At 37.5% G+C, this 23,849-nt stretch overlaps 9 protein-coding genes across 9 annotated transcripts; 5 read left to right on the forward strand and 4 right to left on the reverse strand.

The window, feature by feature from the left end:
- On the reverse strand, positions 1-7,293 carry B0P05DRAFT_585583 (uncharacterized protein; the record flags this gene model as incomplete). The annotated part of the gene is made up of 24 exons (XM_051582455.1): positions 1-52; positions 111-158; positions 210-304; positions 388-546; positions 595-877; positions 935-1,243; positions 1,298-1,462; positions 1,509-1,571; positions 1,616-1,775; positions 1,827-2,028; positions 2,088-2,264; positions 2,309-2,527; positions 2,571-2,712; positions 2,756-3,078; positions 3,126-3,369; positions 3,426-3,577; positions 3,626-3,841; positions 3,889-4,517; positions 4,567-4,804; positions 4,854-4,967; positions 5,009-5,859; positions 5,905-6,825; positions 6,872-6,976; positions 7,023-7,293. The coding sequence occupies 24 exons, from the start codon at positions 7,291-7,293 to the stop codon at positions 1-3; spliced, it is 6,138 nt and encodes a 2,045-aa protein (XP_051436566.1).
- Positions 7,294-7,728: 435 nt separating this feature from the next.
- On the reverse strand, positions 7,729-10,125 carry B0P05DRAFT_466563 (SPX domain-containing protein; the record flags this gene model as incomplete). The annotated part of the gene is made up of 2 exons (XM_051574344.1): positions 7,729-9,988; positions 10,064-10,125. 2 exons carry the CDS (start codon positions 10,123-10,125, stop codon positions 7,729-7,731), a joined length of 2,322 nt encoding a protein of 773 aa, XP_051436567.1.
- Positions 10,126-11,558: 1,433 nt separating this feature from the next.
- B0P05DRAFT_534985 (permease family-domain-containing protein) lies at positions 11,559-13,795 on the forward strand. The gene is made up of 6 exons (XM_051577382.1): positions 11,559-11,956; positions 12,036-12,183; positions 12,225-12,404; positions 12,453-12,605; positions 12,650-12,819; positions 12,868-13,795. Exons 1-6 carry the CDS (start codon positions 11,669-11,671, stop codon positions 13,756-13,758), a joined length of 1,830 nt encoding a protein of 609 aa, XP_051436568.1. The 5' UTR covers positions 11,559-11,668; the 3' UTR covers positions 13,759-13,795.
- A 24-nt stretch (positions 13,796-13,819) lies between these two features.
- On the reverse strand, positions 13,820-15,291 carry B0P05DRAFT_585586 (interferon-related developmental regulator-domain-containing protein; the record flags this gene model as incomplete). The annotated part of the gene is made up of 5 exons (XM_051582456.1): positions 13,820-14,329; positions 14,378-14,492; positions 14,551-14,792; positions 14,836-15,118; positions 15,161-15,291. The coding sequence occupies 5 exons, from the start codon at positions 15,289-15,291 to the stop codon at positions 13,820-13,822; spliced, it is 1,281 nt and encodes a 426-aa protein (XP_051436569.1).
- Positions 15,292-17,079: 1,788 nt separating this feature from the next.
- B0P05DRAFT_534998 (Snf7-domain-containing protein) lies at positions 17,080-18,075 on the forward strand. The gene is made up of 5 exons (XM_051577383.1): positions 17,080-17,144; positions 17,215-17,234; positions 17,287-17,511; positions 17,555-17,623; positions 17,666-18,075. Exons 1-5 carry the CDS (start codon positions 17,129-17,131, stop codon positions 17,942-17,944), a joined length of 609 nt encoding a protein of 202 aa, XP_051436570.1. The 5' UTR covers positions 17,080-17,128; the 3' UTR covers positions 17,945-18,075.
- Positions 18,076-18,117: 42 nt separating this feature from the next.
- B0P05DRAFT_585588 (uncharacterized protein) lies at positions 18,118-18,706 on the forward strand (the record flags this gene model as incomplete). The annotated part of the gene is made up of 2 exons (XM_051582457.1): positions 18,118-18,264; positions 18,314-18,706. 2 exons carry the CDS (start codon positions 18,118-18,120, stop codon positions 18,704-18,706), a joined length of 540 nt encoding a protein of 179 aa, XP_051436571.1.
- Positions 18,707-18,915: 209 nt separating this feature from the next.
- On the forward strand, positions 18,916-20,064 carry B0P05DRAFT_578388 (uncharacterized protein; the record flags this gene model as incomplete). Its single annotated transcript, XM_051581850.1, has 2 exons — positions 18,916-19,014; positions 19,069-20,064. 2 exons carry the CDS (start codon positions 18,916-18,918, stop codon positions 20,062-20,064), a joined length of 1,095 nt encoding a protein of 364 aa, XP_051436572.1.
- On the reverse strand, positions 20,005-21,865 carry B0P05DRAFT_535004 (Metallo-dependent phosphatase-like protein). Its single transcript, XM_051577384.1, has 3 exons — positions 21,601-21,865; positions 21,317-21,549; positions 20,005-21,266 (listed from the first exon to the last, which is right to left on the reverse strand). The coding sequence occupies exons 1-3, from the start codon at positions 21,823-21,825 to the stop codon at positions 20,165-20,167; spliced, it is 1,560 nt and encodes a 519-aa protein (XP_051436573.1). The 5' UTR covers positions 21,826-21,865; the 3' UTR covers positions 20,005-20,164.
- Positions 21,866-22,285: 420 nt separating this feature from the next.
- B0P05DRAFT_585591 (ribosomal protein L22e) lies at positions 22,286-22,654 on the forward strand (the record flags this gene model as incomplete). Its single annotated transcript, XM_051582458.1, has 1 exon — positions 22,286-22,654. One exon carries the CDS (start codon positions 22,286-22,288, stop codon positions 22,652-22,654), a length of 369 nt encoding a protein of 122 aa, XP_051436574.1.
- Between the last annotated feature and the right edge of the window lie 1,195 nt (positions 22,655-23,849).

Raw genomic sequence — 23,849 nt, forward strand, 5'->3', positions numbered from 1 at the left:
TTATGGCTGTTCTTCAGGCATAAAGATTTTTTCCATAAACTGCTCATAGCTCCTGCATTAAGAAAATAGAAATCCATTAGATTCTTTGACGTCATTTTATATCAACTTACCAGTTTGTAACTTTGTGTCTGTTTGTGATAGTCTTCACATCGTTAGCTCTTTGTGCGTAAACGCATTTATAAAAAGAGTATAGGTTTGTATGTACTGACGCACGGAATGCATCAATAGCGGTTGATCTTACAAGTGAGCCTAGAATTGCCTGAGATACAATCATTCGGTCAAAGAGTGGGCCAAAGTAAGGAATCTGTCCAAATTTGAAACATCAGTTTTTTTTTCTGAAACTTCCCATTGTGCTCTTTAAGGGAACTGCCCCAGTTTATTTCTTACCTTCGGATCCCGATAGACTTGAATCGAATACAAATTATTAGGCAAAGGTGTAACGATAATCTGGGCATTGCCAAAATCACCCCCGATGGTATCAATACGATAATCTCGATCGTGTTCATTCCAAACAATATGCACATGGTCATTACCAATGTGTCGTTTCTATTTTATGTCTAAGATACATATCATGCAGCCTTTTCTTTTGCTTACCTTTTTTAATTGTTTAGGATCTGAAGCATCTGTGGGCATTTTTGTCACATCATGAAATATCATTTCAATCGTAGAGGAACAGTAATACGTAGCCCGTGTACCATTGGTCAAGTTTCTTTCAAGCCCTCCCAGATAGCCTGTATGTGTTGCAATGTCGATTTCCCAGCCAAGACTATTCACAAACGCATTATATTTCTCGGAGCCTCGACTGTTCTGTAAAATGGTTTGTTCATCTTCTTGTCCATGAGCTACATAGATTAATCCAATTTTCATGGTTTCTCGGCTATTATACAATTAAAGTTCAGTTATCACACAACGTGGGGCCTCGCATCTTTCTTACCCATGTTTTCTATCCAGTCCTCTCAAGTCTCGATAAAGTGCAGGCGTCTTATTTAACATTTGAAATGATCCATCCTTCAAATGCTTGTAATGTATCAACCCCATATGGCTCATAAGTAAACGACTTTGTTGGAAAGGAACATGCGGTTTTTCGGCTTCCAAAGGAAAAGCGGGTAAAAAGTCCTTTTGAAGACTGAAATTGTTCATCAAACAAGACTGTAAAGAAGTGTTATCTCCCTTTTCCAACATGTTGTTTTCATCTGGTGTTTCTTTTTTACGAAGTGCGTTCATTTTTGAGTACCAAAGTTGGCTGCATAAAATAGGATTAGTCTCCTTTTTTTTCGTGTATTTCTCAAGACTTTACATATCAGATCTTTGTTGTTCATTATTTTCGGCTTCGTTTTTGAGATATACGTTTAGTTGATCACCGAGATCACCCAGCATATCCAACTGAAGGTCTGTGCTTGTGCTAGGGACATTTAAGGGTAAACTAGGGTCCAGTAAACAATCTGGGTGTGTGTCACCAATCCTATTCTATTGTAAGCTCCTAATTCCTGCATGACAAATTACTTTACTGTTTTAACAAGGTTCCCATAGGGTCTTGCGGTGATGGATGTTTGCACAACATCTCATCAGGCCTACATCATAATGATTAGAAGATGAGTATTGTTTTCCCACTTACATGTCTTGCTGTATGCAAACATTCTCTCTCAGCACAAATCTCTGTTCATTTTCAGTCTTATCTTTTTGTTTAAAAGATAATGATTCAATCGATGGCTCAAGTTGCGTATCCCAAACATAACGCCCAGTTAAATCTCGTATGATAATTCTTGCTTGAACACCTATGCATTATCATGTTAATTTTCTTTTTGAGTTGAGGAGTCTATACCAACCTCTATGTGTTGTCTTTGGTAATTCTACAAATGCAATGATGGTGGTATCATTAAAAGAGAAGTATTGGTATTGATGATAAGCAACATCGTCTTGAGACACACCTGGTCCAACAATGGTACTATGAATTGTAGAAGGGCCAGATGGAGGGGCGAAGTTATTGAAGTGATGCAACAAGTGAAGAAGAACAGCTTCGGCAGATTCCTATTATAAAAAAAAAGTGAGACACTGTCTGTTGTTCATATTTTCAAACATGCCTTCACATATCCTTGATCGTTTTCTGTCGTTTCTGAGGATCCTGTAGTCGTTGTAGTATGGTTTACCATATTGTCGTGTAATGGAGGCCTCTTTTCTGATATTAGTTTAAATTTGAAGGGAGTCTCTTTCTTTTTGCTATCTGCTGGCCTTGGTGGATGGGGCAAGAGTTTTTCATTGCCGTCCTAGAACACATAAGTACAAAAATCCAGCTGAGAAAAATACATACTGAAGTAACATGTAAGGCAAGTTCAATGACATCAAAGACAAGTTGACACAGGTCTGTGTCTGTCAAAATAGCTGGTTTGATGCACATAATCCATTCGAGCAAACAACTGAATAATTTTGAAACCACAAATCCCTTTCCACATTTTGTATCGCGTTGATAATACTTCAAGTGCACATTTAATGAATCCACAATTCTAGTCAAGACTTCTTGTACAATAATCTAAAAAGCAAGTCAGTGTATGTCGAATATACGCAAGGCTTACCCCTTCTTTATCTAATTCTTCTTTGTAAATGTGCGCCATGGTGATAAGGCAATCAGCCACTGTGTTTACAATTGAGATATTGCACCAGTACAAATGATTTAAAAGCGATAAAAGACATTCGTGTACAAGATCTTGTTGGGGACTAGACAGACGTCAAATATCATATAAACATTTTGACAACTTACCTTTCACAAGACAACATTTCATCCATAACCAAAGCGCATAAGGCACCCAATAACATGCAATGAGAATCAGTATCTTCTTCTAATTGAGGTGGTGTAGTTCCTTCATTGACAAGACGAATGAGTATACTTTTTAACCAGATCTTGACATCTGTGAAAGAAAATGTTTCTCCTTGAATGCCTTGTATCCAAGTTAAATCTAAATCTTTTGTATCAATCACTACATCTTTTAAATGATTGGAGATAGAAATGAGTGAGCCTAAGATAGTAATACAGCTCTTTTTGACAGCAGGTGATACATTGCGTGGTATATTATCATTCAAGAGCTACAGAAACATATTAATATTTAGATATACAAAAAAGGGCTACTTACGTGTTTCTCTATAGCATCTATAAATGAAGGGATTAAGATATGAACACCTGGTAAACAGAAACCAAAAAGACGTTCTGAGTTTACGATGATGGATTGGATGATCGTATTATCATTGGATGCCAATCCTTTCAGAATGCATTTGTAAAAAGCAGCGTAATAACCTTCAGGCATTTTCTCTTCAGGACGTTGAGACATTAGTCTACATAAGCTACCAAAGGCTATAGCTTTGCCCGCATCAAAGGAACTAAATCGTTGAATATATATATATATATATATATGTATATAATACGAATGACTTACGATGGCAATTCTGTTGCTTGAAATAGCCATGGAGCTGCTTCGTACATGGCTGGAATAGGTATATCCCGATAAGGTTGTTGTGCTCTTACTAAGCGTAAAGTATCCCAAATCTCGACAACACATTGCATGGCAATGGCATGGTTTTGAGGTCCCTAGTATTTTCAAAAATGAACAAGACATTTCATTTTAGCTTTCTTTACCTCAATATCATTAATATTGCCTATTGCCAGTAGCATGTTTTTCCAAACAGCTAATACTTGTAAACCATCATATGGTAAATTACTCAGCACCAAAAAGTCTGAGCTTCTAAAAGAACCCAAAATTACAGGCAGCTTCTCTGAGGCAGCAGCAGGATTAGCCATGACAGAAAGTGATTCACCAGCAGGCCAAGCAGAGGAAGAAGAAGTGCGGTTGGACTAGTTTACAGATAAGCACGGCAGTTACATCATACACATGTACTTACTTTGGTTGACATTTCTTCAATAGAACTAACACTAGCATGATCCCAATCGGGCATGCCTTTTTTATCTTCGTCTTTCTTCATTATACCTGATTGTGTATTATCGCCATGATGAACAAAATTTAACAATTTGGAACCAGAATCTTGCCACAATGTATCCAGCTGCTGAATACTGATCGTACGACGACCTACTGTCTTTTCGCCAGTTGTGCCTGTAGCGTTCGTATTACCAGCATGATTACTGTTGGCAGCGGCTGTTGCATGATTACTGCTTGTACTAGCAGATCTGCCTGTCAAACTATGACTACTGCTGTTTGCATTGGCTCTCTTTCCGATGGATGCGCTGGAAGACTGTACATGATTGGTGTTACTATGACCGCTGCTTGCATGAGAAGGTGTATTAGAAGAAGAATTGACAGGTTTAATGTTCTTTATGCCAAATTTGACACTTGTAGCGGGATTGGCGTCCTCTTCCTCTTCTGCTTCTTCGTCCAAGACCAGAGCTAGATTGGTAGATTTTCGATCTGTTTTAAATGTATTGGCAATGTCAGATAAAGAAGCACTGCTCAAGTTACGCAAGATATTGGACATACTGCCCTCTGTTTCAGGCGTTGCTTCCAAAGCTTGTTTTTCTATAGATGGTATAAGTAACACAGGCTATGTCGTATACGCATGAATTACCTTGCATGCTAATGTGTCTTAGTCTTGCTTTAGAGCGAGAACCACCGCCTGTATGTCCTCGAGAGTTACTACCTGTAGTATTGTTTGCGTTATTGAAATGTGCCGAGTATCGAGTGCCAATATTTATGTTTGAGCCATTGAACTCTTCCATCAATCGATGCTTTGATTCAGGATAAAGTTCATAATCTATTTTGTAAAGCCTTGATGATAGCAATCGAGTCAATTTTTGCATGATGCGCTAAACAAAGCATGAACAAACTACACATAACATGAGTTCGCCCACTTACCACCCATTGATTTAATGCTTGTACCCATCGCATCGAACTAACTAAATGCGTTTTCAAGTGATGCCACAATTCCATGTGTGTTATTTTAGCACGTATAAATGCATGAAGCAAAGTCTACCCAGTATGAGAACATATCCAATCTGATTCCAACTTACCTCCCAAATATAATCTGCCAATTCTTCTGCTAATGATTGCACAGGAATGCGGCTGTATTTTTCAGGTTGACTCATAAACCATTGTTGTATATCTAACAAGCATTGCAATAGTAATTCCCAACTCTCCCATTCAATATCAATACCTCCTTTAGACACAGCAATAGAACGATATACATTGATGGCATCTTTATAGAGTGCTACTAGTCCTTCCCAATCTGCGACTTGTTGAACACTAGCTGCTTGAATATCTCGTTTGCTTTGATGAGAAGCGTCAGGTCGGCGATCTTCAAAGATCAATTTGATCATTAACAAGTAACGACGTAAAAATGCATTTGCATCTGAATAGTCTTCGTTATTAGGTGTGTTTTTAATGGGCAAGAGTGGTGCATGTTCTTCTACAGGTGAAGTAGAAAACACACGAGAAGAAGAGGCAGATGAAATAATGGGATCGTTATTGATGGACGTGTTAGAGACAGATGCTGTACTACTTGAACGTGTCACCACACTGCCTGATCGACGCAAGAATGAAGGTCGTTCATCTTCACTGCCCAAGATCCATACGCCCAATACATGAATTGCACCTCGAGTGATGTCGCGATACTGTGCGTTCGTACAAGGTAATATCAAAGATTGACGTATGATTTCATGCAACATTTCACGAGTTTCGTGTGATGACAAGACAATGGATTTTAAGATGGGTGTAGCTGGAGAAGAAACAGCAGCAGTAGGCGCATGTGAACTATGAGGCCAGTGCGCGTTTGCATGATGGCTGTCATTATCAAGACAGTAGCCAATCAAGAACTTGAGCAGCGACCGTAAAATAGAAGGAGGACATGAAGGAAATCCACACACTTGTCATGATTTAGTACACGGCTCTATTCCTTGACTATACTTACTGTCTAATTTTAAAGATCCTTCGACAGAAAGAGACTTTGAGATAGAAGGCACAAATTTAGTCATGTAATGGGTTCTAAATATCCTAAACAGAAACTTGGCACTGGCTGTGGCTGCATCAATGCCTACACCTGTAGCAATCCCATCGTCAGGTTCAAAATGATCGCCAGGCGGATAATCATATTCGTCTGGTGGAGGAGGAGATCCTGCAGCTACATAAGCAAGCCGAACAAGATTGGAAATAAAGATATGGATTAAGACAATTGAATCATTAAACGTAGGTTGAACAGGATTAGGATACAATGGTGGCGAATCATCTCCCAAGATCAATCGTTGATTCAATTGGATTGGGCTCGCTTTGATTTTTTCGTTCCGCTGTAGCCCTTGGTTGGCATGTTTGTCTGCATTGGTAGTATGGTTTTCTCTTAATTTCTTTACAAACTGTAAGCCACTCGAGTGCAATTTGTTGGAAGTAGTAGTGATAGGAGAATTGGCTGCCTCATCCATATCATGAATCTGAGTTGGTGTTGTTAAATGTGTGGTGGCATGCATAGGAGTAGGTGCTATAGGTGGATTAGTTGTGCTATTCGTCGTGGAAGAGGTAGACGAAGTGTTATAATGCTGTATATCGTCTAACACAAACAGATCAAGCGAGATAGCATTGGTGAATAAATTCATGCATTCAGGATACTCCACTACCTGATCATTCAGCCATAGCAACAATAATTGAAAGCCAAGTGCGCGGAGTCTGGGATGGTTGCCATGGTCGAGAATATGTGTCAAGACAATAGCAATGTTGTTTCGTTGCCAACCATTGCGCATCAGTTCAGGCACATACAGGAATATCTTTCGTAGCAATAGCAATGTTTTTTGTAGATTAACAAGTTCTTTGGAGTTCCAAGACTGCGGTCTCTCTGATTTGTCTATGATGGATGTTAGTTGACTGAAAAGATTATTCCTGAACTTTACGTTTTATCTTTTCTATTTGGTGCATACATGTATCAAACACTACTTGAAAGACTTGTTCTGCATTTTCTTGAAAAAACCTCGCCTGATCAAACGTGTTGGTGGCATCTAGAACAAGATGAGAAAGACTTTCCCTTTTTTCTGTTTTTGTTACCTATAAAGCTCCATAAGCTTTGAGCTCTTGATTTTGTCTTTTGTCTTTCGTCCAAAAAGTTCTTTGCTTTTTTTCTTAGTTTTTCGTTCTTGTCGTCTTTGCCTGAAAGTGTGTAGGTTGAAGTAGAAGGCAAGATGGGTATTTCCAAGTGAGTACTTGCTTCAGGCGTAGTGGTGGTAATATTAGAAGGTGGAGTGGCTGAGGACTTGTCTGCTATATGACCCGCGAGGCCCTTTTTAATAGACGAAGAAGAAGGAATAGCCTTCCTCATATTATATACAGAAAAGCGAGTGTATCAAAATAAAGTTTTATAAAAAAAAAGAAAAAAAAGGTAAAAATGTAATGGCATTTCAAGTTTTGATTGAATAAACTAAGAATTGCCTTTTTGGGAATGTCTAGTCTATGAACATCAAAGATAATAGCGCTTCTTTGGTCAAGGCTTATGTTCTATGCAGGATTAAACAATTGCTATTTTGGAACGAAAATTATTACAGTCAATTGTGTACTTTGGCAACACTCTATTACTCTTTATAAACTTAAGGTTTTTTATTTCTTATATTTTAATGAAAAAAAAAATAAGGAACAACTTGCATATACATTACATGAATCGTTTCGAATTTAATTTATTACTATTTACAAGTCTTTTTTTTTAAAACAAATATAATACAAAAAGAGAGAAAGGGAGAGATGTATACATAACACTACGTTAGTAGCCAACACCAACCATGATACCATAACCAAGGGTGAAAATAAGCAAAGTGACAATCACACTGGTGGGTACACCAATAATCAAGAAATCCTTGGTCTTCAAGTAAGGTTTACCCGTTTGATCTTCCATCATGATAGCTGACATATTGGGGTAACCAGAGACAGGAAGACCCATACCTGCAGAACAAGCCAAACCAGCGCCCATCACCAGCAAATTAGGGTGGGGAACAGGCAAGTTTTGACCTACTTGTTGAACAATAGGGACAATGATCAAGGCAGCAACAGTATGAGATACAAAGGTAGAGAAGACCAAGATCAAAAAGGCAAAAATGGCAAGAATGGCAATAGGCTGAAGGTCTTGAATGCCGTCCTTGATACGAAGAGCAATATCTTCTAATAAACCCGAGGAAGTCACTGCATTACCGAGTGTCATACCACCTTGGGCTAAGACAACAACAGACCAAAGGAAAGCATTCAGATCATCTTTACCAAGAATACCAGTACCGAAAAAGACAAAGAGAGGAATAGCTGCAATAATACCGGTATCACCAATAGCATATTCAATAGAGGATTCAGCGCACCAGAGAGCAATGGTCAAGATAGTAACAAGCATGACAAAGACTTGGCTCATGTTGACCTTATCACGAGTAGGCTTGACTCTGTTCAAGTGAGGAACAGCACGATCAGGTCTATAGAAAAGCAAGAGGAAGCCCCAGCAAACAAAGACACTGATAATAGAAACAGGGAGAGCAACACCAAACCAAATACCCCAACCTGGGTTAGGAGACATGTATTGAAGTGTAACAATATTTTGAGGTGACGAGATGGGTGAGGTCATACCACCAATACAACTGGCCAAAGCAATACCCAATAAAAGACAGGGTGCTACAGGTGAACCATCAGGCAATGTACGTAGAATAGGATTAATCAAAGAGAAACAGAGAACTGGTGTGGCTACATTAGAGATCCACATACACAAGAAGGTAGCAACTGACATGATAGATAAAAGAACCCAGCGAGGACGAGTACCTGCACGAGAGAGAACATGAGAAGCAAATGCCTTGGCGATGCCGTACTTGGAGAGGGCAGCAGCAAGAGCAAAACCACCAAGAAGCATCATGATAGTACCACTAAACATAGAATGGAATACTTGAGAAGAAGCAGCCTTAGCAGCCATAGGTGTACCATCAGCGTTGCGCAAAATGCCAAGAGGGACAATTAAGAAGGGAATCATAAGAGAAGTAGCATAGAGAGGGATGGCTTCAGTAGCCCACATCAAAGCAGCAAAGATGAGAAGAGCAAAGCAGTAGTTTTCTTGTTTGTTACCAAATGTGTTTACATTCAGCAAGACAACAAATACGGCGACGGAAAAGAGTAAAGCCAAGATGCTGTGTAAGAGTTCAGCACGAATCTTAAATTGAGTACAGGGAATTGTGTAGCATTTTTCTGGCTTGCTTTCTTTGACATGAGCATCCAAAGTCTTACGTTCTTGACCAACCATGTCTTTCCAAACAGTGTTACGATCATAAGTGACTTGGTCACGTAAATGTGTCTTCATTTGACGAACAGCAAGAGAGACATGACCATTGCAGAAAGCGTCGGCGTAAATACGTTCAACACGCTCAATTTGAGCACGAAGAGCTTCGATTGTTTGAGGCATAAAAGGTCTGGAGTCAAGCACCATTTTCTTCAAGTATTGTTGTCTTAAGTCACCATCGAGAACTTTGTCGTGCTTCTTCAAGATCTTTTCAAAGGCCATACGATTCAATTCTACATAAGAATCAAGTTCGGACAAAGAGACATAGAGGGAGATGAGTTGGCTTCGAAGGTCAACAAGTTGTTCAACATAGTTGGTATGGTGAGCATCATTGGAGTGAGTAGACATGCGAGATTCAAAAGACATTTTGCGAGGCATTTCTTTAACAACTTCTTTTGTTTGAGACAAATCAAATGTAGAATCGAGATTTTCCAGAGGTGTGTTGTGCTTGGGATATTGATGTTGGTCGTCATGATAGAGATTTTGATGGGGTAAGCACTCTCTTAATGTGTTATCGAGCTCATCAAGACGATCATAAAGCTCAGCTTCTCTTTGAGTGTAGAAATCAAAAACCTTTTCGAGCTGTAAATCAAGTTGAGCCAAGAACTTGTCTTGTCCAACTGTGATGGAGGAGACTTGCTTTTCAGGATCAATAGAATTATTAAGAGCATCCACCTTTTCTTTTTCAATTTGAAAAATCAGCTTCTTTAATTGATCATAACTATCCATAATAAAGAGTGTTAGTAAGAAAAAAGTACAAAATGAAGATTTTGTATATGCATGCAATGCTCCTTACGCAACATAATAATCAATCCAATCAGGTACTGCATTAAACTGCAGTGAATGTGAGAACTTCATGACTTAAGGAGCACTTGAAAAAGAGAATGGAAGTGAAAAAAAGGGATTTAAAAATGAACCATTTGTTAAATGAAGGGTTTTTATGTATGTTGAATGATATAGCGATCAAGTTAAAAATACTCCGTTGTTACATAGTGTAACAACAAATGCTCTAAATCACTACAATCTGATTGGACTCCAAGGGACCCCATACGACCTCACGTGTGGTACCAAAAATATTTTTCATTCGCTAGAACCAATGATAGTAATCATCAGATTGGCTAATTCTAATACCGTTTTACTGATAGTAATTCTGTTTAAAGTTTTAATTGCTTTGCGTCCCCTTGAAAGGACAAACACTATATTGCTTTTTCCAGAACATTTTCCACTTGCAAACAAATGCTTTAAAGACTTGAATGAATGAAGCAAGCAAACAAAGAGGTCGGAGAAACTTGCTTGTAAGAGGGGAACGTGTTTTTTTTAGAATTCATGGAAGTGACTGAGATCACGGAAACTGACAAAAGTAAATTTGCTTATTGTCCTAGCCAATCATCGTCCACACGTGTAGAAAAAATGGAAATTGAATGGATTGAGGGCATACGATGGTTATTTTGATCTACTTTTGGAAATATTTTCAAAATGTGTAACAGAAAAAGATTTTTATTTGTTTTAGGATAAACTGGTACTTGCAAGCAAAACTAGACTTTTCCATTTTATAGACAAGGTTCAGCTTGATAACATTTGACAAAGCTCTCTTTATAGCATCAATTAAAGATATATTATCCTTATCAGGTCAATTTGTCATTTCCTATGTAACATTACACACATTGTATCACTTGGATGATTTCAGTTAATTGCTTACGTCTTTCCTCTATATGAACACATCTTGAGTATTATTTATGAGCTGTTCTAGTTTGGCAATACATATAAGAAAAATTAAATTTAAATGACAGAGTTGCTTTAAATAGTTTGCTAACATGATGCGCTATTGAAGAGAGAAAATACTGAAATGCTGTTGTCTGTCTCGTATATCATTAAAATGTGTATAGAACAAGTTTACATTTGTAACCATAAATTTCTTTTTCAGCAGCACCTGAATTCAGACTTTGGTCTCTCGAAGATCACTTCAAGTTTTATAATTTGCAAATTCGCCCTTGGATCGACTGGTATTGAATTAGCAAACTTGAGTGGTATATTAGTATCGAACAATTTTTTTTTCTGAGAATGGCATATACAATAGGACTTTTTACTTTAGGACAAATGCTAACTAACATATTTACATTATGCCGAGAATTAAATATACTATAGCCTTTTTTGCTTTAATTATCTTTTGATTGAATTGGTATTGATATGGATAGCTATCAAATAATTAAAATTGGTTGCAATCTTATATTTTCATGAATAAATTAGATTAAGATAAGGCGTTTGGTTATTATACCCTTTGTTTTTTTTCGGGACTGAATTTGAATTTCCCTAAGGATCCTGCAAAAGTTAAAAGTGACTGCAAACCCTTTGCTTGCTTTTTTTTTCTCCTTTTCTTTTATTCTTGTCGTTGTTGTCTAAAATGGACAGCAAACAAGAGATAAAAGCACCTAGCATGACAGAAACAATTCCACCATCTTCACAGACACAATTTGAAGCTTATGCACCCGTTCAACAACCTAATTTATGGAAGACATTTAAATCTCAAGTAGGCACAAAAGAAGGATGGTGGGGTGACTTTGATTGGATCAGTATGTGTGTTCCTTCTATCTTCTTGAAAGAGAAGCGCGGTACACCCTTTTGGGGCTTGAATAGTCGACTGCCCATAGGCCTAGCTTTAGTTATGGGTTTTCAACATTCACTTGCCATGGTACGTATTATTTTCGCCATCTTAAAAAAAATGACCGTCTTACTGATTTGAATGACTCTTATCTATTTTTTTTTGACAGGTCAGTGGTGTTGTTACACCGATTTTGATTATGGCAGCATCTTTAAATTTGGAGACAGCAGACCGTCAGTACTTATTATCAGCTGCATTAATTACCTCTGCCATTTTATCATTAATTCAAATCACTCGCTTTAAGATTTGGAGAACTGGTAAACCATTTGTACGGAATGGTTGATTGCTAATTAAACAGGCTATTTCCTCGGTACTGGTTTACTGAGTGTAGTGGGCCCAAATTTTGCTAGCATTCCTGCAGTAAGTGCAGTCATTAAAAACATGTACTCTACTGGTTATTGTGCAACTAATACCCTGGCGGACGGCTCAATTGAGTATTTGCCATGTCCTCGAGCATGGGGAGCAATCCTTGGAACAGGTAAGTGTATGCTAAGTATGTTGGTATGTCTAATGTGCTTGAATTTAGCCATGGTATGTTCGTTCTTTGAAATCGGCATGAGCTTTTTGCCTCCCAAGACTATTCGTCGTTTATTTCCACCTATTGTCTCTGGCACTACTATTTTGTTGATTGGCTGCTCCGTAATTAGCACTGCTTTAGAAGATTGGGCTGGTGGATCAGGTATTGATAGAATACGAACAAAAACGAAACTAACATTGATTTAGGTAGTTGTATGTCAATGCCAGAAACAGGATATTATTCTCAATGCCCTAATATTGATGCTCCTCATCCACTTCCATGGGGCAGTCCTCAATTCTTGGGACTTGGTTTTGTTGTGTTTGCAACTATCGTGTTAATTGAAAATATTGGCTCTCCATTCATGAAAAGTGCTCAAGTAAGTAACCAAACCAAACAAAAGTCAATATTTGCTAACAAATTGTAGATTATCATTGGTTTGATTGTAGGCTTGATTGTAGCAGCAGCTTGTGGATACGTTGATTCTAGTTCGATTAATTCTGCCCCACCTATTACATTTTTATGGACCAGAACTTTTCCAATTGATGTATACGGACCAGCTATTATACCCTTCCTTATTGTGTATTTAGACAACATGCTTGAGAGTATTGGTGATATCACAGCTTCATGCGATGTGTCTGGTGTAGAAGTAGACGGGCCATCATTTCAACAGAGAATTCAAGGCGGCTTACTTGCAGATGGTGTAAACTCTTTCCTGGCTGCGTGTATGACTATTTCTCCTGTAGTGACATTTGCCCAGAACAATGGTGTGGTTGCTATGACTCGTTGTGCTAATCGCCTTGCTGGCTATTGTGCCTGTCTTTTTATTTTTATATTTGGCATCTTTGGCAAGATCTCTGCTGTATTTTTAGCAATCCCATCCTCTGTCTTGGGCGGTATGAATGCTTTTTTGTTCGCCTCTGTAACTGTTTCTGGTATTCGTATCCTGTCCTATCTCGAATGGACTCGACGTGATCGTTTTATTGTCACTTGTTCATTGGCCCTTGGCTTAGGCGTCACTTTGGTGCCTTCATGGTTTACTCATGTGTTTACATATTCTGGTGATAATGCTGCATTGAAAGGCTTTTTGAGCGCCATTACTACTATTGTTGACACTGGCTACTGTATTGGGTCTTTGATGGCCATTTTTTTAAACTTGGTTATTCCTACTGAATGGGGACCAGAAACAGCAAAGGAACAAGCAGAAAAAGAACGAAAAGAGCGTGATGAGATTCGTGATGGTTTTATCAATTCCTCTATCAATGAAGAAAACCCTCTTCAGGATCTAAGTCCTACAGCTAGATCTTTGACTCATTAACATTGAATTACATTTTTTTTAATCTTAAAAAGATAAATAGTACTTTTCTCTCTATCTTTTCCTAATAAACTGGAGGGTTTTCCTTTCCTAATCGTGCATTTCGGATTTGCTTTGATCTATTCTTCTTGTTTTCTTCAAACAAGTATTTTCTGTCTACATTGCTAAGTGCAGACACATCGTAACCGTCTTCATCATCTGAATCATCTGTGAATTGTTGACGAGAAGCATATCCTGTTGTATAGTGAAATATTTCTTTCATCATTAAATTTGTCTTTAAGTGATGTTGAAGTCCTTGATGAAGACTTCTTCTAAACGCATTTAATGGCAAAATTTTGGCCCATCCTCGAAAACTTAATACTCTTCCATTGATCTTAAGCTCTTCAACAGGCTTGATATTTTCTTCAACGCTCTTGACGATATCACGGAATATTGATTTCTGTTCTGCTCTATCACTCTTTGCTCGACGACGACTGCTATCAACAGACAATTCTTTAAGAGTGTGTATCAAACCATCCATATTATCATATTCTGGTTTCACAGTCTCCCCTTCCTCTTCTTCCTCTTCTTGATTCTATAAGAGACATAAGACACATTACATAAAAGTCTTTTGATTCCTTACGTCTGCTAGTAAAAAAATGTTTGCAGTTTCAAACATAAGTCCAATGTTTTCTCCTGCAGCAATCCGAACATCTTTGTCTGAGGATTCAAGCATAATTTCATGCACTGGCATAACCCTGATATGAGGTTCAAAAGTCAGTTGATATAGCATAGTTACAACTCTCAAGAACTTACTTTTCTAGCTCCTCCCATAGCACATCAAAATCAACAAATCCTGAAGTAAAAGATGATGCATACAAGACGCCATAAGCTTGAATGGCCGCACAAAACAAATCGTCTAATTCTTGAGTTGAAAAGTGCTCTACATTGAAATCAGCACCATCTGTCTCGATCAAATCAAAAAGATAGTCTCGGACTAATTGCTTATCAATATCAGAAGCTGCGGTATAAGTAATCAATGACAATGTTTGAAGACACTATGTGCGTGGTGAGTAAAATGTAGAGCTCATTTAATCCTACATTAATCTTGATGGCTATGTCTTCACTGTCCTTGATTGTGTTTCTTAGAGAGGGTAAGATTCTTCGGTATAAATCGTCTGCTTCAGTCTCAGAGACCTCACTCAAGTTAACAAAGGCTAATGCAATTGCTCTTGCGGCTAGACAAGCCTCTTTTGTGCTTCCATGTTTCAAAAGTGATCTTTTAAGCAAACCTAAAATTTCTTCGATTCGATTTTCTATTTGCGAAAAGACATGGTGACAAGCAAACGTATCCACAACTATTTCGAGCGATTCCTCTCGAGTACTATGTATATTTTAGTTTTATTTACCCGTGTAGACGTGTTACCTTGTTCTACTTTCAGAAAGATCGTCAATAGCTTGATTGAGCTTGTCAATCCAGTTCAAGATCTCGGGCACTTCTTGGCTCTCACGTTTTGAAGTCGACTTTGCACTTCTTTTTGAAGAGTTTGGAGGCATAGTGCAATAGAACAAAGAAAGGTTAATTTTAAATTAACCCGAGATAGCCTTGATATGACGACAAAAAAAAGTTTTTAGTACTCCTATGATAAACGGCAGGCGGCATGAACTAATGATTTGATTGGAGCAAAGGTATTCTATGGTCTTACGATGTTCATACAAGCCCCATGTGTGTTTCGATATATCGAGTGTCTACATCATTCTTCCTATTTGTCTAAAACATGTTTATCATATTAGTGTAGTTTAAAACAAAAAGTTATTTTTTGAGTTGTAGAGAGAGAGACGTTTAAAACGTAACAAAAGGTCTTCAATAGGTACATTGTGCATTGAAGCGCTTATTTGATAAAATGAAAATAGATGATGCTGTCCGCTCTACAAACAATAGTTGCTTCTTCAAGTGCGTATGAAAATCTTGAAGGCTCTGACAATGGCTTTCAATCTTCTCCTTTTTGTACAAAAAAAAATTGATGTATGTGTTTATCTTATTCAAGATAAGGCCTCTTTTGCCCACACTCTCTCTTTTGGTAATTTGTTTCTGCTTTCTTTTTATTCTCAAAAAATGTCAAGGTGTATATAAGCTGCCATTATTTCTAACTACTGTGTAATTATATTTCTTTGGGTTGAAATCGACATATTTGTTTTTATAATTAAATGAAGGCAAGCTACTTTTCGGTTATTGTCCATTACAGCGTAGGGCTTTCTTTTTTCAAGAATAATTAACATAGACAGAAAGCAAAAACCTAATATGATCGCATTTGAAATCAGGCAAATAAAGATTGATAATGAAAAAAAAAAAAAAAAAAAAAAAAAAAAAAAAAAAACTTTGCTCAGTAGCTTATTAGAGACCTTATAGGCTGTGGAAAGACAACAAAATACCGAAAGTACACTTTGAACGAGTAAAGCAGTTTATTGAAGTAGTCAACAAGCTTCTGTCTATCAAGAATGCAATGATGGGTAGAACTAAGTCTAAGGTTTAAAATAGTGTAGTGGTCGCTCGATTTAAAGGTGCTCAATTCAAAACGCTACACACTGGATCGAAATAATCTAAGTAACAATATAAATATTATTCATGAATCTCATGCTCTGCTTGATTTCTAGAATTTAATATTATTTTTTCAATAAAGTGTATATGCAAAAGTGAATTTCTTAAGATTTTTGCATACTAAGAAAAATAACCTAACCTTTTATTCTACACGATTCATAATACTAATCTATTATCCTTTGGAGAGCTTATTTAAGGATAAAAAGCTTGCATATTTTGGGTTTCAAAAAGTGGCAAAACATTTCCGTTGCAGTGACCTCTCGGTTTAAGAAGAACCATTCTTTGATGTGGCGGCCTTTTGCATCAATTACCGCTTGGCATTTAGTCCAGAGAAATCAATTGAAGCAAATTGGCCCAAAGGGTCGATCAGGGCAATCTCTAATCGCCTATTGTTTTGATTACTCTGCTTGGTTTCTGGGACTTATTTTTTATTCCTTTGACATTCTATTTGAATGAAGTGAATGAGACAGAGATTGTTATCACTAAAATTAAATATTTTTCAATAAAGTTTACAAAACCGTTACACTTTCTAATGGCTTTATGTTTCAAAACAAGTTGTCATTTCTGGGTGGTCTACTTAGGAACTGAGACCTTACAGCCACAAATTTGGCGAAAAATACAACAGCTTGTCAATGATAACATGGCTTTGTCCAAAAAGAGTATGACCTTTCCTGACGATCAATACTAACCAATCAAGTTAAGTCTGTTCATCTGAGCGCCATTTGTTTATACTTTGCATTTTTCCTCTTCTCTTCTCTCTTCTTTTTCTTTCTTCATCTCTATACTCGATACAAGATGAACGGCTTAGAAAGTAAAAAAATACAAGTTTATATGGTTTAATAAAAGCAACTTTATTCTAATATATTTATATTTTATAATAGACCAACTTTTTCAACTAAAGGTAAAAGGAAAAAAAAAAAAGATAAAAAAAGGAGACTTATATTATGTCCTAGTTTACAGCAAAGCAACTCAATAAACAATCCAAGAGGTGCCAAAAAGACGAAATTACTGAAAAAAACAAGTTAAAGAAGGCTATACAAGATGGTAATATGGAAGGGGCGCGTATATATGCTTCCAACGCTATCAGAAAAAAAAATGAAGCCTTAAATTTGCTTAAACTTTCTTCTCGTATTGATGCTGTTGCAAGCCGTGTTCAAACAGCTATCACGATGAGAAAGGTACGTCTTTTATTACCGCCACAATAATCTAACGTACTTTTAGGTCTCTAATTCAATGGCACAAGTTGTACGTGGCATGGGTAGAGCTATGGAAACAATGAACTTGGAGCAGGCAAGTAAGAAGAAAGAGAGTGTCTTGTCTTATTCGTTATAGATCTCAATGGTGATGGATAAATTCGAGTCACAATTTGAAGACCTTGATGTTCAAACAGGCTACATGGAGGGAGCTATGGCTGGTACTACAACATTAAATACACCCCAGGATGAGGTCGACTCGCTTATGCACCAAGTAGCAGACGAACATGGCTTGGAATTGAATGATGCCCTGAATGAACTTGAACCCAGTAAGGTTCTTAATGAACCCAAGCAGAAGGAAAAAGAAAGGGATGAAGATAGATTGTTGACTGAAAGATTGAAGGCTCTGAGACAATAAACGTTCTTTTTTTCTAAGGAGAATAGCCTTTATTGGCATACGCACACTGTATATTGACATATTTATATGTACTCCTTGCATTTATAGAGTCACTGTGTTATTGATATAAAACTCTTACTTTTTTGCCTTTATTTCTCTTTTCTTTCTCTCTCTCTTTTTTTTTCTTATTTATCATGACTTGCGAAGATGTTCATTCATGGTCTCCTATCTTTCATATGGATTCTCCAGATCTGTTTACAGAAACATTACTAGGACAGTTTGATAAAACAAAACTTATGCTCGATAGTCGTTTTTCTGTATATACGCATGACAGTCATCAAGTAAAATAAGCTTGCTTTTTTTTGATCTCATTACTAACTCCAATTCTAGGAAGATGAAACACAGAGTTCTCTGCAAGACGATGGTCGACTATCGAAAAATCCCTCTACTATTTCCATACACAACGAAACCATAGAAACTAATATAGAAATTAAGGAACAAAAGGCCTTAAGTACTTTTGCTATTACCGCTGCTATTGAAGCACATTCTCCTCTGCAAGCTGACAAAAAGAAAAAAGGATTGTTGCACAAACCTTCTACCTTCTTTAGTGAAAAAGTCCTAAGAATGAAGACAAGCAAGGTTGAATTGAGTCAAATCGAGGTGGAATCAGAGTTAGAAATGAGAAGAAAGTCTTGCCCTGGATTTGTTATCCAAGCATCCAATGTAGATCCAACACCCAGAAAGAAAAGTCATTGGTTTAAGCGCTTGTTTTCACGTGACTGATTTTTTTCAGAAAAAAAAACTTCTCAGTAAAACGCGGCGACAGGACGTATTTGTATAAATTATCTTTTCTTTTCTTTAAATAAATTATTATGACTACACCTATTAACGAATACACACTTGAGAACAACACTGTCTTTTCTATTGTTGGAAAAGGTCTCAAGTTGAACACAGCTTCTGACGTTCAAGAGTTTGTTGAGACTATTAACCAAATGGATAACCTTCAAGTTATCAAGTTGAGTGGAAACACTCTTGGTGTTGAAGCCAGTCAAGCCTTGGCTGAGTCACTCAAGACAAAGACCCACTTGAAGGTAAAATGAAGCTTTCATTTATCTTGATTTGACCCCTTTCTTTTTAAATTATAGCAAGCTCTCTTGTCAGATATTTTTACAGGGCGTTTATTAGATGAAATTCCACTTGCTCTTAAGGCTTTATGTGATGCTTTTGAACAAGTTGATTTGCTTGAACTCGATTTATCTGACAATGCTTTTGGTCCTGCTGGTGCTCGTCCCTTGATCGACTTTTTATCCAACACAAAAACCCTTCATACCCTTCGCCTTAACAACAATGGTCTTGGTTTAGGCGGTGGTGCCATGATTGCCCAAGCCCTTCAGGCCTGTGCTGATAATGCGAAAGCCGAAAATCGTGCTAGTCCTCTTCGTACCATCATCTGTGGTCGTAACCGTCTTGAAGATGGTTCTTCACAAGCATTGGCCCGTGCCTTTTCTTCTCATGGTACCTTAGAAGTTGTTCGTATGCCTCAAAATGGCATTCGTCCTGATGGTATTCGTACCATTGTTGAAGGTTTGCGTGACTGTAAGAACCTTAAGCATCTTGATTTGCAAGATAACACATTTACCGCTAAGGGATCTAAGGCATTGGCTGCTGCTTTGCCTAGTTGGTCTCAGCTTGAAGTACTGAACGTGTCTGATTGTTTATTGAGCAGACGTGGCGGTGTGGCTGTCTTCGAAGCACTTGCTCGTGGTGAAAACAAGCAAATTAAGGAATTGTTATTGCAATACAATGAAATCCAAGCTGATGGTATTGAAATTTTGGCACATGCTATCAGGTCTCATTTGAACTTACTTGAAAAACTCGAATTAAACGGCAACAAATTCGAAGAAGATCATGAAGTTGTTGAAGTGTTGAGAGAAGCTCTTGCTACTTGGGAACATGAAGATGCTTTAGACGAATTAGATGATATGGAAGAAATTGACAGTGAAGAAGAAGAAGAGGAAGAGGAAGAAGAGGAAGAAATTGTTAAGGAAGCTGAATTGGCTGAATCTCAAGAGCCCACTACCAAGTTAGACAAGAAGGAGGAAGATGAATTGGCTGAACAATTGAGCAAGACACATATTTAAATATCTCTTTATTGTTATATATATATATATATATACATATTCATATTGCAAACTGTTTCTTTTTATACACATAAACATTTATATATAGATCAATAGTTGATTAAAAGGTCTGTGTTTTCACAAGCATATGACTGCAGTACATATTCCACAGTTGATTTCCTTCTTTTGATGGTTCAACCATAGCTTTTGCCAATTGGAAATACGATTCAGCAGAGAGATCCTCCATATGATACGTTTCTTGAGTGGAATATTCAAGTTCATACTCTAGGGGACCTTTTGTATTAGGCACATTCCATTTAGTGAGGTTTGCAAAGTATTGTTGATAGCCTAAAAGTGTTCCATGAGGCTTAAGTTTATGACTGTCATTCTCATTCAGCTGATATTGATAAATACGAATAGATGGGTTATAGACTGGTAAAACAGAAGGTGAAACCTGGACTACAACCAGAGGAGAATGAGACTTTCCGGGAAAACCACGCTTGTCATCATGAGGAGGCTCGATGTCTTTGTACATGTTACGCAGCCAGTTTATGTAAGCTTCAATGTTGCGAGTTGTATGAAATGCATGGTCATCTTCCTGAGTAATAGTCAAGTTGTCTACTAACTTTGTATTTGTAGGTTCTCTTCCATCAAACAGTAAGAAATGATCGATATTCATGTGAGCAAAAAAGTGTCCCATTACCACATCAGTGTATTCTGTTGCAATACGCAAGTACTCTGACAAACAAGTGCCCTTATAATCACGAGGAGAGGGAGGGACATGACCAATCACATATATTTTTTGCTTGCTCTTGCGTGCCTTTTTTAACTGTTGCTCAAACCATTGCATTTGTTGCGCTGCGGGACTGGAAGGGTGTAAACAATTACGCACAGCCTCGTTTTTGGTATAAAAATACATCGAATTGAGTGTCATAGCATGTATACCTGGTGCTACCTCAACTATAAAGTAACCACCTTGTCGAAACAGTGCACGTTGATCAGCAGGCATCCATGGACGCCACAATCGTTCATAAAATAAGAGGAGGTCACCATCTACGTCAGGACCACCAATTTGGTTATGAGGGAACACATCATTATTACCAAAGCTAGGAATAACAGGTATTTTATCATTCCAAAAGGTGTCTAGAACCATGTCAGTTACATGTTGATTAAGGGCGTAAACATCCCGTCTTTTGCGTTTTTGCTTCTTGTCCCAATCATGCCTATAAGAGGAGAAATTAACGTTTCAGATAAAGTTTATTTGTTTCCTTACTTTGCATTGTCGCCAGTCCAAATAACAAAATCGAGTTTGTCGTTCCAGTTTTTTGAAATCCAGTCAAGCGTTTCTTGTGCTAAAATAACGGGCGCATCACACTGTTCACCAACAGTACCATACTTGTCTGCAAGAATCGATGGTGGTCTTGATTTCTTCTTTTGGGCCAATGCCTTGGGTAGTTCATGGCAAGCTGAGTCCACAGTAGTGCCTTGGGTATAATCTTCATCAATCTGTAAAGAGAATAAGCTCATATATATATATATATCAGTACCATCACTTACATGCATATCAGTAATGTGAAGAAAGTAGCCATGCAGCTTTCTTTTCTTTTTAGTAACATGATGCTGTTGTCCAATGTGCCAAGAAGAATATGGTATCATAGGCATGCCGAATTGGCTCGCAGTAAGATTTATCAATGTGACATGTGGATTTGAGCTAAAATAATGCCAGCTCATGACTATACAAAAAATAGATGTAGCAGACAAAAGAAGTGTTCTTGTCCACATTGGATATGTATTTCTAAAAAGGAGTCTATAAGAAAAAAAAAGAAGAAAGAAAGAAGAAAAAGAAACTCGTTGCATACATTATGCCTGATGTTTATATAGTCACTATTTGACAATTAAAAGTGTAACCTCAAATAGCGAAATCATTCATTCTTGTCATGGGGCGCGTCCGTTTAAGCCGTAGTCCAATCGATTGACTGCATGGCGCTTAGATAGTCCATGATTGGAAAGTGCGATACTATTTATCATAAGGCTGTTCCTTACACAGGCAACTTAACATTTAAAGTGTAAATCCCGATTAAAGCACCATTCATATCTCAGGTACCAAAAATTTCTAAACAAGCCACTTATGAAATCAAGTCGCACATGCAATGAGAAAAAAAATTTTTTATGGGGACATAAAAAGCGTCGCAAAAGGCTAAATTGTTTTGTTCTTTCTCTCTTCCCTTTCTATTTAAACAAAATGGCTCCCGTCAAGACCTCCACTGCTGCCGTCAAGAAGTCCAAGTTCATCATTGACTGCTCTGGTCCTGCCAACGACAAGATCTTCGATGCCGCTGCCTTTGAAAAGTACCTCCACGACCGTATCAAGGTTGATGGCCGTACTAACAACCTCGGTGAAGCCGTTACCATTTCTCGTTCTGCTGATAACAAGATCACTGTTGTTGCCAACATTGCCTTCTCCAAGCGTTACCTCAAGTATTTGACCAAGAAGTTCTTGAAGAAGAACCAAATCCGTGACTGGCTCCGTGTCATTGCTACTGACAAGCAAACCTTCGAACTTCGTTACTTCAACATCGCCAACGATGAAGAAGCTGAAGATGACGAGTAAATTCTTTAGCAATAAACTGTATTTTTGTCTTGTCTGGATCATCTTGGATGATTTAGACACCTTAAATACACAGGGTGAGAAGAGAACGAACCCTTTATAAAATCAATCACAATCTCTTTGGAATTAAAAAAATCAAGGAAAAAGGCTATTTGTATACCCTCCTTTTTTCCTGAGTAACTATCATTTTGAAAGTAATTTTGTTTTGCATCTTTTATGAATTTGTTTTCTTGAATCTTTGAAATCTCGTAACGCCTAGGCCTTTCTTCATATGCATTTGAGTCCTAGAATGCAGAAGACGATCTTCGACTAAATTGTTTTTGACTATTCATGTTCTTGAACTCTATGCTAAGAGTTCTTTGACAAAACATACATGTCTTCTACCATGAAGTAACCAAGTAAAGGGCTTCAGCATTTAGCGAATTCGATAAACTTGCTTGTCTACTGTATGTTACTTTCAGGCAGAAAGTCTTCATATTTTTGAGCTACATCTGCTCTATAGATATACTATTAGGATCTTTCTATCCTATTATTGAAATTTGTATCTTGGCTTTTGTATCTTGTCTTTTTCTTGAGGGATATCCGAATGCCCTAAACAATTACATTTGGAGTAGACTATAAAATTAGTAAAAATATCTGCTTAGAAATAAACATAGCTTGCCCAGAGATCCTAAGAAGAAAGCTCTGGAAAACAGAGAGAAAAATAAACAAACAAGCATTTGTTTGTATCTTCAAGAACCATGTGAGTTGAAGTTAAGCTATAAAAGGGATCTCTGATAGAACTATACTTAAGCTGATAGCTCTCGATACAAACTAATTGTCACAGCAAAAATTCTGCTAAACTATATGGAAAAATGTCCTTTGTTTTGATGTCACGTCTAATCAAGATGGTGGATGCGCATATCATAGAATGTTTATTTGACTTGGGTTTTGCATGGAAGTTTGCTTATAATGTATGATTTCCGGCATGGAAAAAAGATGTCGTGCTCTCCGTCATTTATCTTTAATTCACTTTCAACACTTCTTTTCAAAGCTTTCAGCTCTATGTCGCTCGCGATGAGCTGGAAGCGATCTTCTGCTTTTGATAGAAAACTGTAGCTCATCCTAAGACATGATGATTTTAAAATTGTTTTCATATGTTGATGGCTCAGATATGCCTCTTATATAATGATTACTAATGTCATAAAGCATATTTTAC

This window comes from Gilbertella persicaria, assembly GCF_025201335.1.
Source record: "Gilbertella persicaria strain CBS 190.32 chromosome Unknown B0P05scaffold_12, whole genome shotgun sequence".
Taxonomy (NCBI): domain Eukaryota; kingdom Fungi; phylum Mucoromycota; class Mucoromycetes; order Mucorales; family Choanephoraceae; genus Gilbertella; species Gilbertella persicaria.